Source organism: Musca vetustissima, unplaced genomic scaffold (genome assembly GCF_032173495.1).
Source record: "Musca vetustissima isolate MV318-11 ecotype Yass unplaced genomic scaffold, APGP_CSIRO_Mvet_v1 utg297425, whole genome shotgun sequence".
In the NCBI taxonomy this organism is placed as follows: domain Eukaryota; kingdom Metazoa; phylum Arthropoda; class Insecta; order Diptera; family Muscidae; genus Musca; species Musca vetustissima.
Window position 1 is genome coordinate 1 of NW_026875969.1, and position 16,128 is coordinate 16,128.

The 16,128-nt window shown below is 33.6% G+C and overlaps 1 protein-coding gene across 1 annotated transcript; it reads left to right on the plus strand.

Annotated features, from left to right (window-relative positions):
- Positions 1-266: 266 nt before the first annotated feature.
- On the plus strand, positions 267-1,631 carry LOC133338518 (G-protein coupled receptor moody-like; the record flags this gene model as incomplete). Its single annotated transcript, XM_061546687.1, has 3 exons — positions 267-460; positions 504-881; positions 943-1,631. Coding segments are annotated over 3 exons (1,261 nt in total), but the record flags the coding sequence as incomplete, so codon positions are not given.
- Between the last annotated feature and the right edge of the window lie 14,497 nt (positions 1,632-16,128).

Here is a 16,128-nt window from a genome sequence, read left to right on the forward strand (position 1 = left end):
CAGGCACAGCTATTCATAGAAATATTTTAACTTTTTTAAAAGTCCCTACTAGCATTTTATTTTTCAATTCTTAATGATCAATTTTAGAATTGTGTTTATCAGAATAATATGCATCTACTCAATAAGTTTTGAGATTAAAAATTATCTATTCACCACATATTCAACAATAATTTGTTTCAAATTGTTATTGCCACAAAATATTCATATATGTATGTACATATAACATATAACCCAATATTATTCTCCACCCCCCCCCTTTTTTCCAGATATGTTATGATTGCCCATCACAACTCATATGGAAAAATCTATAAACGTCACTGGATTGCTGCCATGATCGTTTTCTGTTGGGTATTCTCGTACGGCATGCAGTTGCCCACTTTAGTTGGAGCCTGGGGTACATTTGGTTATGATCCCAAATTGGGAACTTGTTCGATTCGAGAAGACGACCATGGACACAGTAGTAAAACGGCGCTGTTTATCACCGCTTTTGTTATACCCTGTCTTTTCGACAGACGTAAAACAAGAATCTGTACAAAAACAACCAACCACCCGGATCAAGGACCAGAGAGAGGTGCGCGCCAAACGCAATGAATGGCGCATCACAAAGATGGTGTTGGCCATATTTTTGAGTTTTGTTGTTTGTTATTTGCCCATAACAATTGCTAAGGTGGCCGATCAGGATGTTGAGCACCCCAATTTACACATACTCAGTTATATTATGCTGTACCTGTCGGCCTGCATTAATCCAATTATCTACGTGATCATGAACAAGCAGTATCGTAAGGCGTACAAAACTGTGATCATGTGCGAACCGTCACGCCTATTGCCCTTCGGCAAACATGGCGCTGGTGCAAATGGCGGTGGTGGCAGCAGTGCTGCAGGTATGTGAAACTATTGCCATGGTAATGGAGCAAACATCTAAGTCACTCTCATTTGTTTTAGAGAAATGGAAAGATACCGGGTTGAGCCACAACCACAGTCGCACTATTGTCTCGCAAATGTCGGCAGCGGACCCGCCAAATACCAGTTGCAGCAGCTCCGCCCAAGTGCCAGCTATGGAATTGACACCATCCCAAAGAAGCTCGGTGGCGAGCGACAATACAGCAAATATGATGGACTCAACAATGACGGTGCCAACATCGGTGTCAGTGCCAACATCTATCGAGAGCGTGAACAGGGCGACAGTGAAAAACGAGACGCCACAGTCCATGGCTCCAGTGAGCCTTCATCCGATTGCAGACATCCAAAACAACAACAACAGCAGCGGCATACAACGCAATGACAGCAATACGGCACCACTACGGCCGATCAAAGAGATCAATCGCATAGCCCTAGTGGGCGGCGATATCATTTTGGAGGAGGAGGAAGAGGACGAGGAGGAGGAGGCGGCGGAGACACAGGCAGCACAAGCACTGAAGGTGGCGACACCTGTTCCCCATACGGAGCCATTGGTTACGACTGTGGTGCCGCTGCAGGCAGCAACAACATCAAGTCCAACCATCACAACACGGCCCGCTCCAGTGTACGTGAACGCGAGTGTGTTGCACCAGAAGAAAAACCCATCTTACGGTCAGAACATAAACGTCATTCCAGATAATAAGAACTCCAATAAGCAATTGCTCAAACTCTGAAAGACTCCATCAAATGCTTTAATAACCAAATAAGTCAATCTCCACACAAAGCACATTCCACAGAGCACATTCCATGCACTATAATCACCTTATTCCATTAACTATATATTTAAGGTTATCTCTTATTATTTGTCTGCTTCTTATTGTTAAGCACATAGTGTGCTATTATTTTTTAAGATAACTATACAAAACTCCTTCTCCCAGGTCCTTCACAAGACAGTAACAATCGATATATGGGATTTTCTCAAAGAAATCTTTTCGGTTCCATAAAAGTGCTAATGAATGAAAACAAAAGTATTTTTAATCATACATATTTACTATTTATTTGTATCTATTATAGAGTCTATATATGCTTATGTTTATGTATTTTCTGAGTTTGTATGTAATTTTGTAATATTGTTGGTTTTTTTTTTAATTTAATTTATTTTGTAAAAGAAGTATGTATGTACGTATAAAAGACAAAGTCATTCCAATGTTGCCTTCTGTATGTACCAAATTTATATGTTTACTACTACTCTACATATATAATTATGTATAATAGAATTATATACGCATAAAATGTATGTTCAGTACAACATATACATATGTGTTTAGAATAACATTTGTACTCGATTATTTTTAAGTATACACCGAATAAACAACACCATTCCAAAGTTTTAAAATTCAATGCTGAGAAATAACGAACACTATTTAAAGTAATGTCATATTCAGACGGACGTTGTTCTCTCTTTTTAATTAATTGTTTGACCCAAGGTACATATATTAGGTAGTCGCATCGGCGAATTACTACATCAAAGCTACCAAGGCCTATATAAGGCATGAATTCGCCTGCCGGTTAACATTATATATGAGCCTTGGACTACATCGACGATGAATTATCATCGACTACATCACTCAGTGGTAATTTGTAAAATAGTGTCTCCAACCTTAAAAATTTAAAAGTCAAATTTTCAACTACATGATTACGTGACTAAGTCATAATATTTGCTTTTCTTAATTCTACTTTTTACGTTTTTTGCCTTTGTTTAGAAATAAGACGACTTTTATCTTAAAAGTGGTTGTAATTTGATTTTAAAAAATAAATGATGTATTTTTAACTTAGATGTCAAGGACGAAATCTCTCTCGGAATGTTGCCGATGAATTTATCGACGAATGGTAGTTAAATCGTTAATTAATCACCAAAGGGGCCATCGCCATATAAAATTCGCCGATCAAAAGTATTGTCGGTAGTTTGACAGCTAGTCGATATCTTTAGTGATGAATGTTAGTTGAAAGGGTGAGACATCACCAATGCGGTCATCACCATATATAATTCGCAAATCAAAAGAATAATATGTAGTTTGATAGTTGTCAATGTATTTTTGTGGTAGTCGAAGAATTCATCAGTCGATTACCATTACTGCAGGGTGATTTGACAGCAAACTTAATACTCAGCTGTCCTTACTGCCCGACCTTATATAGGCCTTGAAAGTTGCGTTGCCAGTTGCCAAATTTGCATTATGGATGGCAACTGTTGTCAACTTCAGTTGCTTCAAATATACAGCCTTATTCTGGATGTCAATTCCACGTGAATTTACTCTCTCTGCTCTTCCCCTTCGACTTATTCCTAACAACATTTTCCTGGGAATTTTTTCGCATTATCGCTTTCGCCTTATTCTGAATGAAGTTCGAAAGCGAAAAAATCCGCTTTGGGGAAAAATTAGGTATTCTGGATTACAGTGAGTAGGGAGGAGATGAAATTTTATGCGAAATTTTTCGCTAATAAATTCAAGGGGAGCTGACTACAAAAACATACGTATTAAATATTTTTATGAAAAATATTTACACAATACTTATTCTATGACAATTTAGAATATTATAAACGATAGTAAGCAAATTTTTAACTGGAAAACAACAAATAAAATGCCATTGGAAATCCTATTGATAACGATGCATGCTCAACCAAATATTGCCAAGGAATGTATAAAGGTAATAAAGAATATTTATGTCGAGTTTGATGCATTTTGGATGCGAAATACAGACGTTTTGGGTGAGGAAAAACTTAAATAAAAATTATGAAAGAACAAAAATAAATTTTCAAAAAAAATATCGTGTGCATGATTTGAAGTAAGAAATAAAGTAGGAGCAAATCATAATTGCCCACTTTAAGAATATGGGGAGATAAAATATGGAAATTAAATCAAGAGGCACATAATTATGTAGTGAAATAATAAACTGTGAATTAATTAATTAAATCGCAGATTTTTTCCCACTATTCGTTGTGTTTTTGCCATCATAAAAAAATGTTTTTTTATTTGTAATCTATTGTAGTTGTTGCACCAAATTGCATCAAAACAATGAACAGCTGTTTCACATGCCATATTGTAGGTTGCCATATTTTTAAACTTTAATTTATTTTCTTTTAATTACAAAGCCTTTATACAACGGATTTTTTATATTTCACATTTGTATTGTTATAAAGTTTAAATAACAATAAAAAGTAAACATTTTTAATAAAAAAATCAATAAATAAAATATTGAAAAATATTACACAATTAAATTACAATGGGGCAACACACAGTGCAACTTAAATTACAATACGGTAACACACATTACAACTTTAATTACAATATGGCAACACAAATCTTTTTTTTCGACCACCATTTTCGAAAACTCGAATCCGCATCTCGCATTTTTTTGCGTCTCATTCATTTCACATTCTCGCCTTATTCATTTAGAATAAGGCGAGAATGTGAAAACGATTTTTTTTTTACATGCGAGATATCTCCCAGCGAATATCCAGAATAAGGCTGATAATCATTAAAAAACCATTTATTTCTGGTTGCTGTTTATAATAACTGAACTTTGTAGGCTTCCCATAATGGTTAATATTACTACTAAAGAACAATTTGAGGTCCTTATTGCCCGGATGGAAGCTCACCCAAATGTAGCACGCGGCGTGCGGACTTTTGGTCAAACCAAAACCACTATCGATGATGTGTGGAAGGCCATTTCAGAAGACCTTAACTGCTATGGCCCACCAACAGGCATTCCAAATAAATGGCAGAAAGTGGCGAACATCTTCTTTTGGGTCCATGATATGTACGTCTGTATCATCAATACATCCGACAACACCCTGGAACTTAGTTTTCGAATAAAAAAAAATTATTCTTCCCTTTTTCCTCCGTTAATTTGAATACAATCAAAGTTTTACACAGTTTTTCCTCTATTAGCCGGATAACTTCGAGGAAAACCACCGACATTGTCGGTTGAACCATGTCAAGGTTGAAGTCATTGCTATGGGACTTTTGAAAACTTCCCTCCACAAAAAAACATCAGAGATGCACACATTTTTGAGAGAAGAGGAATTGCTGTCGACCGTCAGACTTTTCGGAAATACGCCTTCAAGCTAATATGAGCAGTTGATTGAACATTTCTCTAAACGTCAGCATCTACTCACAAAACTGATGGTAATTCTAATAGATTTATCTCTTAAATGCCTTCTAATAAATGACACACCTTGAACATAATTTTCATCATCAAAAAATAGTTCCATCACATATAATTAGTTTTTGGTTGTAAAAATTTCAAAACAGTATTATCGACAGCAACTGAGAAAAGTTGATATTCATAATAGGTGTGTCTGGTTACTTTTCCAGTAAATTTATTCAGTAAATTCTAGTTCAGAGAGTAAGCTGTTTTTAGTCTCTTTTGCTCTTTTACTGAGAAAAGTAAACATACAACATTTAGTAAGATTTAGCAAATAAACAGCTGTTTCAAGAAAACCTTAGATTAATATTAAAAATATAATGAATAATTAAAGAAAAATTGATTTCCCGAGAATATTTAAGCTTCCTGCATCAATACATTGCCCTCTATCTGGAACTTGCATAATAATATATAAGGAATTAGTTTCTAATTTAATGAAACATTTTCTGTAATTTTTATACAACTTAACTTCAAATTGAACTTTGCAATTAAAAAAAATGTTTTGAATACTTTTTGTGTTTGGTCATAAAACAGCTGATCAAAAAATCCTGGGTTTGCAAAATCTTGCTGAATAAAATTCTTTAAGTAAACTCCAGTAAGTTTGTTGTTGTTCAACTGTCAAACTTGCTCTCCCACTTGACTCCCTTTTACTGGATTTTTGTGTAAACCGACAACATTTAGTAACATTTGGTAACAATTGTTACCAAATATCGAGTAAACAGACAGATCTAATGTTAAATTTTATTTCAGTTGCGTTGCCAGTTGACATCGCAACTGGAGTTTGGTTGCTATCCATAATCAACCCATAAATTTAATAGGTTTTCTTTAGAATTCGATACGTCATCATCAAAAATCATATCCCAAAAAGCATCCAATTGTATGGATAAGTCGAGGGAACATAATTCAATATTTTATCGCCCGGGATCCAAGCGACACCAGGAAGGTGGAAATCTCCCATGCAGATTAAGGAAGAATTGTTATTCAGTAACGAAGAAACTTTTACAATTATGTTAACATGATTAGGTGAAATGTAAGAACATGTTAAGATTATAGTATTACCAGAGACAAATTCAATTATATTATGGACTGCTATAAGAACTCCTCCACCTTTTTAGATGATCTATCATTTCTAAAAACTTGATAAATATCAGAAAATACCTCTGTATCCAGTGCATCAGGTTTAAGCGAAGTCTCGATAAAAATAATTACTCTATAATCATTGTAGAAACTTTTAAGGAAAACATTTCTCAATTTAGTAATACGACCTCTAACATTTCGATATAACACCGAAAAGGCAGTATGCAGTTTTTTGAATCAGGTGGAATATTAACAGTTCTAGGAATCGACGTTCCCTGAATACAAACTCTTTTACCAAGATACCATCTAGCCAAAACTAGTTATTTACTATAGAGTTTAACAAATTGTTAGGAACTATTATTTTCAACGAAACAATATCATGATGTTGAGAGGAATTGAATTTAAAGATGTTTAAATCACAATCAAATAAACCGTGTATTCTAGATTTTACATACTCATGGATGTTATAAGTCGAAGTGTTAGGATGAAGCCTAGATATAAACACGGTTTTAAGTGGAGCTACAACAATTAACAGATTTTAAGAAGATTGACCAATACCAACACTAGTAACATTAAGGGGAATTACGGAATTTGAAGGTGGACCATTAACGACAATAGCAGGAGGTAGGGATAATTTATTTATAGTTGCAAAGGTTGATGCTGTAGTTGATTTAGAATTAAGCTCAGTAGCTAAATTAAAATTAAAAACCGGAGCAGACAATTGATAACATAACATGATAACATTATCAATATTGGAAGGACGATTTGCCACTGTAATAGAATACAAAGTAATTAAGCTATCTGGTCCTAGATTAGATAAACTGGGACCATAAACAACATTAACTGATTTTTCTTTCCATTTTTCAATTTTTTTCCAAATATTGAAAAACCGAACAATTTCAGAGTTATTTTCTTTAAAAAGACGGCAAAACCGACTAAACAACTTAAAACAAGACCAGTTAGCGGAGCAGAATATTCGGAGGTCAACCCGTCCACAAATATTTGCACCTCTAATAGCACTATTAAAATATATAAAATAATATATATGAATATTTTAGTAGATCTTACCACATACGTCAAGATAGTTGAGTTGAATTCAAAGTACAGGGTATCTAGACCCTCTCTTCGTTGCGCAGATCTTTTGTAACGTTTGGTGCGATATTGTATAGTGGAAATATTGGAGGATAAGGAACAAGTCATGTATAGGGGCTCCACTCGGATCATTTTGAAATTTTTACCGTAAGTAGTCCTCCTCACTGATTACGGTGATATACATTTTATGTGGGGTAATGCATGCACTTGCCGAGATATGTGCTTTAAAACTAGATGATTGAATGTCCTAGCAATATCCTTATAACCTTTAAATAATACCCATAATGCCTTGCTAGAAATAGTAAAACGGCCGATTTAAACAAATATTTTCCGAACTTTCAAGGCGCATATCTCGGGAAGGTTAATTGCACCCAACAAGAAAATGGGAAACGCATACAATTAGAAATTGGTTTTTATTTAATGTCCTCCCGTATTCAATTTACTCAATCTGCCTGCTGGAAATGTGAAATTTTTAGAAAATTTTGGGTTTGGAATAATAAACCAAGTATGTATAAAGAAATTCGAAAGTCCACTTTGCAATTTCCTCAAAGATCAAGAGTCGAATTCGACTTTCTGACTTTTTAATACAAAAACTCGATTGATCGATTAGTCGAAAGTCGATTTACTTATCCCTAATCATAATTTGCAAACCTCATTCGTAAACAACACGGTTTCCATTTAGTCTCTATCCCACCTCATTCGTAAACTTTCGGTTATACCATTTTGAATTCATCTTTATCGGCCGTTTTGTCTTCTCCTCCCATTCGTTAGCAGGTGGAACGTTTTTCAATTTTTTCAGTCGTCGTTTTTATTTTAGCTCCGTTCCAAAACCTAAAAGAATCTACTAATTTTACAAGTTTTGCAACTTTTTACTCGAAAACCGTTCCTGAACCCATAAAACTGGTAAAGCATTGAATCAAATTTAAGAGAGCACAAAACAAAATGGCTTTCTCTTTGTAAACTTTTTGTTATGTTGATTTTGAAGTATTGCCATCAAATTTGGCATATTTACTAGATTTGCGTTCCCGAACTTTTCAAATTATTTTGTACTCTGAGACTTGAAATGTTTCCCTTTTACTAGCTTTACTATTAAACAAGTGAAAAAGCGTTAAGTTCGGCCGGGCCGAACTTTGGATACCCTCCACCACAGGTACCACAGGTATACTGACAGGTATTTGAAATGAAAAAGTGGACCGATATTTATAATTTTAAATAGAGATATTTGGTACCCAATATGAACCCACTGTACCAAATTTCAGCGAATTCGATTGAAAATCGCGCTTAAGAACCTCAAAATACCGAAAATTTGGGGTGCCCTTATATGGGGGCTACCAGAAAAAGTGGGCCGATATTTATAATTTTTAATAGAGATATTTGGTACGCAATATGAACCCAATGTACAAAATTGCAGCGAATTCGGTTGAAAAGCGCGCTCAAGAACCCCAAAATACCGAAATTGGGGGGTACCCTTATATGGGGGATATCCGTAAAAATTGACCTATATTTAAATTTTTTTGTGGAGAGATTTGGTACCTGCTAAGAACTCAAAATACTAAATTACAGCCAATTCGGTGAAAAATACGATAAAAACCCAAAAAATACTGAAAATTAGGAGGTACCGTTATATGGGGGCTACAAGAAAAAGTGGACCTATATTTATAATTTTTTGTGGATACATTTACTACAAATTCGCTTGAAAAACGCGCTCAAAAACCCCAAAATACCGAAAATTGGGGGGTACCCTTATATGGGAGCTATGCCTAAACGTGGACCGATATATCCCATCTTCGAACTTGACCTGCCTGCAGACAAAAGACAACCCTATGCAAAATTTCAGCACCCTATCTCAATTCCTTCAGAAGATTACAACAGACGGATGGACATGGCTAGATCGTCTTAGAATTTTACCCTGATCAAGAATATATATACTTTATAGGGTCGGAAATGAATATGTCGATGAGTTACAAACGGAATGACAAAATTAATATACCCTCCATACTATGGTGGAGGGTATAAAAAGTACTGGAACAGACCATTTGTTGACGAAGGTTTGCGTACGACGTCGCTGGAGTCTTGGCAGAACGACGATTAACAATCGAATTTTATGAAGGCTGGAGTCTTGGAGGCTTCCCACTGTTCTTTTGAATCTCTCTCTCTCTCTTTTATTATTTTTTTTTCGTTTTTCCATATATAGTTCCTTTGCTCCATATAGTTCCTTTGCTCCATATAGTTCCTTTACTCCATATAGTTCCTTTGATCCATATAGTACCTTTTCTCCATATAATTCCTTTACTCCATACACTTCCTTTGCTCCATATAGTTCCGACTCCTACATAGTTCTTTTGAATCTCTCTCTTTCATCATTCTTTTTTTCGTTTTTCCATATATAGTTCCTTTGCTCCATATAGTTCCTTTGCTCTTTATAGTTCCTATGCTCCAAATAGTTCCTTTGCTCCATATAGTTCCTTTGCTCTTTATAGTCCCTTTGCTCCATACAGTTCCTTTGCTTCAAATAGTTCAAAAAAGGAACTGGATCAGAGAAAGGAATTATATTAATTAAAGAACTGGAACTAGTTCCGTCCGTTCCTTTCTCGGAATAGTTCCAATGAACTAGTTCGTTCCGGAACTACCGGAACTACCCAACTCTACTGATCATTCATTGTTCGAAGTGGCTAATCGTTGGATCTACCCAAGTTCTGTGTCCATTCCGCAAAATATCATTTGGTATACATAGACGAGCAGAAAGTCTAAATTATGGCATCGTCAAGTCTTCAGTGTCCAATATGTGTGGAATCTTATGAAGATCCTAATAACATATGCAGTACAATATGTGGTCATGTCTTTCACAATTCTTGTCTATCGGAGTGGTTGGAACAGTAAGTAGTCATTTTTGAAATGCCAGCAAGCCCACAATGACCTCTGACAATTTCATATACAGTTCAGACACATGTCCCATGTGTAACCGAAGTAATCCGGCACCGCACCGTATTTTTATCGATCTCAGAACTGATCAGAGCAATTCACAGGAAAAAGAGGCCAAACTGGTAATTAAGGGTATACCTCCCCAGCAATTGACGCCACCATTTCTAACACCGGTAATGGAATTAATTAGTATCATGAAAATACACGTTTGCGAATCTGATATAAGGAATGTAACAAGAATCGCCAATACGCTGCATGTGACATTCAGGCAAGTCCAACATATGGAAGCAGTGCTGAAAAATAAATTCAAATTAAAAAAGAATCCAAGGACATCGGCGATAGTTATCTACGAAATCGTTGATCCACAGATAAAAGCTCTATTCCAATACAGCCACAAATTGAAGCAGATAGGCTATAAAATATTCTTTATTAGAGATAACAGGGTATTCGTTAAGAAAGAAAAAATGGACAATGAAATTGAAATATCTTCTAGGGAACAAGTCGACAGAATGTACATAGCCAACAAGGGATATACACCAACAGCACCTCCATTGGAAACTGTAGCAGCAGGAAATTCCAATCAAGTTCACGCCGAATATAATAATGATATTCATGGAAATATGTATGGAGGATATGATTCCAGAACAAATCTTTTACGCAATCCCCACCAAAGCGTCCAATCAGAAGACAGTAACTCAGATGCTGAAACTGAACAATTGTGTTGTTGTTTTTTATGAACTATGCATTTATTATTTTTTTATGAATTTTATCCGTTGACATAAATTATGTGTTCGTAGCATGTAATTTGAACCACCAACCACCAAAGTATTTAATAAATAGAGTGCCAATAAACATTAACCAAAATCGATATGATGTATTGGGGTTTTGAACAACAAGCAATAGGCAATTGGAGAATGTTTACATTCGACATAAAAATAACATGTTGCTATAATTGTGATTTTAAATGAAATCTCAAAGAGGCAAAGATATAATCTCTCTTATTGCAAGTGGCTTCATTAAATTGGTGCGACGTGAAAATAAGAGAAAATGTATTTTAACATCTCTTGCCTTAATTTTGTATAATAACAATGATTGTTGCCATTGTAACATGCAAGCATATGGATGTGATATCTTTATATAATTATCTATTTGGAAACATCGTTTTTTTTTTAATAAAAGGGTAAAACTTTGTAATGGCCCCAGTAAATATTTATTTATTGAAATTCCAATAAACAGTGTTAACAATTGAAACCTTGTAATGCCCCCAGTAACTATTTATTTATTGAAATTCCAATAAATAGTGTTAACAATTGGTCTGTTCCCGTACTGCAAGAATCTACTACTTTTTACTACGATAACGAGTTTTCCTTTATAATATCGAAGAAAATAGTAAAATCTAGTAAATTCTTGCAGTACGGGAACAGACAAAATATATCTTATATTATCTAATAGTACGTTTACATTGTACCGGATTAAGTTAACCCAGTGGGTTTTAACTGTCAATTCCATTACATATTTGCCAAATTAATCCTCATAAAGTAGGTTAACCTTGCAAAAAGTTCTAATGTACATGTCATTTAAGTAGAACTAAAAATTAAAATTACAAAATAATAATATTTAATGACATGAAAGAAATAGAAATGGGACACTTAATTTTTATTTGTTTTTTCCTTTTATTTTATTTTTCAATGAACTATTGTGTGTCCATGTTCTGTCAAAAAAATTACTCAATAAATGTGTTTGTAATGTCTTGAAAATATAAAGAAAATTAAAATATTTTCAAAATCCGGCATTTACAATCCCATATTGTGAAAATAATTAACATTCCATTAATTTTTCACGATATTTTCTTTATTTAATAAAATTGTAAAAAAATATGTCAAATAAGGAAAAAACCCTGTTGTATGTGTTTTATGTGACACTTTAAGGCGACAAATCCCCTTTCAAAAAGAAATTCAATTCATCTGGCAGGTTCGTATGAAACTGAAAGCTTTATTCGACTACTAACATAAAGCTTTTTAATAAACAGTGTATCTTGTATCTGCTGAGTGGGAATGTTCTTTGTTGTGGACACCATGGGAACTGAATCAAAAACAGACCGAGTATCTGAATTGATACAGAAATCCGATCCCGAATTGAAAGCATATATTCTTCAGTTGGAAAACAAATTAAAATTCTGTGCAAATTTGGAGGAAACCTATAATGAACTCAACGAGAAATACATCGATGTACAGGAAAACCTATTTGGTGTTCAAGTACAGAACGTTGAATTGGAAAGACAGACGAAGGAACTTACAAAAGAGATTGAAAAAATTCGTAATAAAAACCACGAACTAACTGAACAAAACAAAGTATTGAAAACACAAATCGAACAAAGAGATGTAGGCTGTGTATTTGAGAATGAAATTATAGCGGAGTCTTCAAAACACATTAAATCTGATCAGTCTGTTCCCACATCAGATACAAACAATGTTCTTGTAAAGAACTTGCCAAAAGCGGTGTTGCATAAAAATGATCACAAGGATCTCATAATAAAACTTGGCCAAATAATGAAACTAGATATGAAGCACAAGGACATTAAACGTGCCGTCATAAAGGAAAGAAAATTTTATGAACGCCAGAACTTGCAACCAGATAAGGTCATATTGATTGTGGAGTTCAGTAAACCAAATATAAAAGTGGATTTTCTCAAGCACAAGGAAAGACTAAAAACAAACGAATTTGTAAAAGATATTGAAATTACAGATTATGTGAATGAAGATGTATTTGAGCTGTATCAGTATGCAAAGATTCTGAAATCTCAATTCGGATACAATTCGGTATATTGGAGAAATAACTGTGTATATGCCAAGAAGATACGATCCAGCGAACCAATAATGATAACAACGAAGACTCAAGTAGATGATTTGAAATTATCAAAATAAATAGTTCAACGTACTGGGGTCCATATGACTTATTTATAATATGTATGTAAAAATATATACAATATATATTACAATACTTTAAATATTGCTAATAAAACAGTATTTTTTTAGACAGTAAAAAACCAAACTGCATTGTAATCTCATAATTACAGTCATTTTACTGACGCCGCATTTCTAGGAATAGGTGCTTTAATACTGGAGATGTTACTTTCAACTGAAAGCAAACAGAACAAAAGTTAAATAGACATGACTGACATGAAACAAATATTTCATGGTTTTTCCTACTGGATTTTGGAAAGAAATCTCAACCTTTCATTTATTGTTCGCGTTTTTAGTTATGTATTGAAAAAAAATGTCAAATAAACACAATCACTTGTTGCGTATATTTATTTTATATTTGGCAGAAGAAGGCACCACCTACATTGTTGTTTTTTTGTTATTCACCTCAAGCTGCCCTACCTTGTATTATTGTACCATGGGTGTATGCATGAATTACAAAAACTAAGAATATTACAAAAACCGCATCATTCTTATAGAAAATAAATTGTCAATGTCTGAAATTGAATGTTAGGATTGACAATTGATTTTTTTTTGAAAAATATACCTATAAAAAGATAAAAATAATCCACTTAATAAACATATTCACCCTTATTACGGATGTCATAGTCGTGTTGAAAATTTGGCACTGTCGCATTTATACGACAAATCGGTATTATGAAAGGCGTTACAATACGCCAAATCTGTCGTAAACGATTTTTTAACGACAGCATATAAAAATGTGTTAAAATTGCATTCATGGTATAATAATAGAAGGTAACAGCAAGTGTTGTTGTACAAAAAACGATACAACAACCACATGGAAATTTGTTTTTGTAAGTTCTACTAGTGTCAACTCATTTGACAGAAAAATGTAAACAAATAAACAAATTATCATGAAATTATTTTTATTTTGAAAATGAAATATTTTCGAATCCTCAAAATAAAAATTGAAAAACATGAATGAAAATGTATCAAATTTATATTTCTATCGCTTCCACATCTTTCCTATAATTGAGCCATTGCCATATATATGTAACACATATGAAAATGCTGGGAATAGCGAGTTATTCCTTGAAGAAAGATTTGCTTCCTCAAACTTTCCCAGCAGGCAGATTGAGTAAATTGAATACAAGAGCACATTTAATAAAGAACAATTTCAAATTGTATGCGTTCCCAATTTTCCTGTTGGGTGATTTTTAAAAACATAATTTGTCAAATTCATATTGACACTAGTATTACGTTGGAATCAAATCAGCTGGGATTTGCTGTTACCTTTTATAATTGTACCATGAATTGCATTTTAAAAATATTTACTGATTAACTGTTACATTCAACTTTATTTTATTGCATTACTCAATATTCATAAGAATTACAATTACCACAAAATTAATTAGAAAAAAAAAAAAAAACAAAATTACATAGTTTTTCCAATACAATATAAAAAGGGTTCTAAAAGAACAATTTTTGATTTGGTTTCGTAACAGAGTAAAAGAAAAATCTATTACAATATTTGGCGTTGTCGAAAATTTTACATAATACCGACCAAAAACGACTACGACAACGCAATCGACTACGCCTACGAGAGCTGCCGTACAACGACTACACCTACCGTAATAAGGGTGATTATCGCGGCAAAATGGCACAATTTAAAATTCATCTATTTTTTTCTGGTACGTTTTGGGACCAATTTAGATAAGTCCATTGAAAATATTATTTGATGTGAAGGCCCTGATGTATTCTGACAATTTATTTTTCAAGAAAATAAATAAAAATAAAGTCTGATTGTCACTTACACCTTCTATAAATACACCTTGAATGAAGTGAATTGTCAGAGTAAAAAGAGTCCTATTTCCATCTTCTTTCTGGACACCAATATATTATTATTTTTACAAAAAGAAATAGATAAATAGCATATATGTATATACTTTCAAAATTTTTGTTTCTCTTTCATTAACAACGTTACCTAAATTCTAACGAAACGTACAAAAATATTCAACTTCTTCACTATGGCGAAATGTTTTGTACGGCCGTATTACCCAAATACGTCGAGTCCATATCTCTATCGAGCTAAACAAAATCGAGAAATAAACTTATAAAATGGTTCCAATTATTTCATACTCTTATTAAAAAAATCATATTTCCTTTAGGGTCGTACCTAAATTCATGCGTATGCGTACGATCAAAAGTTAAATAGATGTATTTCAATGAATATTACCCAAATACGCATTGCGAATAAAAGTTAAAAGTTAAAATTTTTCAACATTGACAATGCGTATTTTGGATTTTTTGTTTTTTGAAAATTGAGATCCAGTCATTGAAAAATTGCATTTCCAGGCTTTACCCCTGATTCTCTTATTTAAAAACAGAATTTTGACCTCCTGAGGTAATGTATTAAGAATTCCATACACTTTCTCTCTCCTGATTATAGTTAGAACCTATGGTTAATTACTTCTGTCATGTTTTTAACTTTTTCTAAACATTTTGTTCGATTTCAAAGATTGTGAGATGCCCGTTTTTGACACACATCCCATGTTTGTGTCAACCTAGGTGGCAACACTAATACAAATTGTATTTATATTTGTCAACATCATAAAAAGCTTTTATATGGTTCTTTGTTCTATGCAGGGAATTCCCCCACTTTGTCGTACAGTAACTAGGCAGATTCATGTGGTTAAATACATCATCAGCTGTTCTGTTGGTAAAATGATATGACCATGGCTCAATTATAAGGTCGTCCGATAAGGCTGATGTTAATACGACATTACAATGGACTACAGTTTTTATAGAGTTCTTCAAGTAATTCTACTAAACTTTTAAAATAGAAACATTTGAAAATAAAAAAAAGTATTTTTAAAATTTCCATTCATTCCCTTTTGAAAAGTCATATTGAACGAGAAAAATGAGGACATTTTTGATTGAAATATGTTTGGGAGAAGTCGAAATATGTGATCAATTCCATGACGGTAGGCAAAAC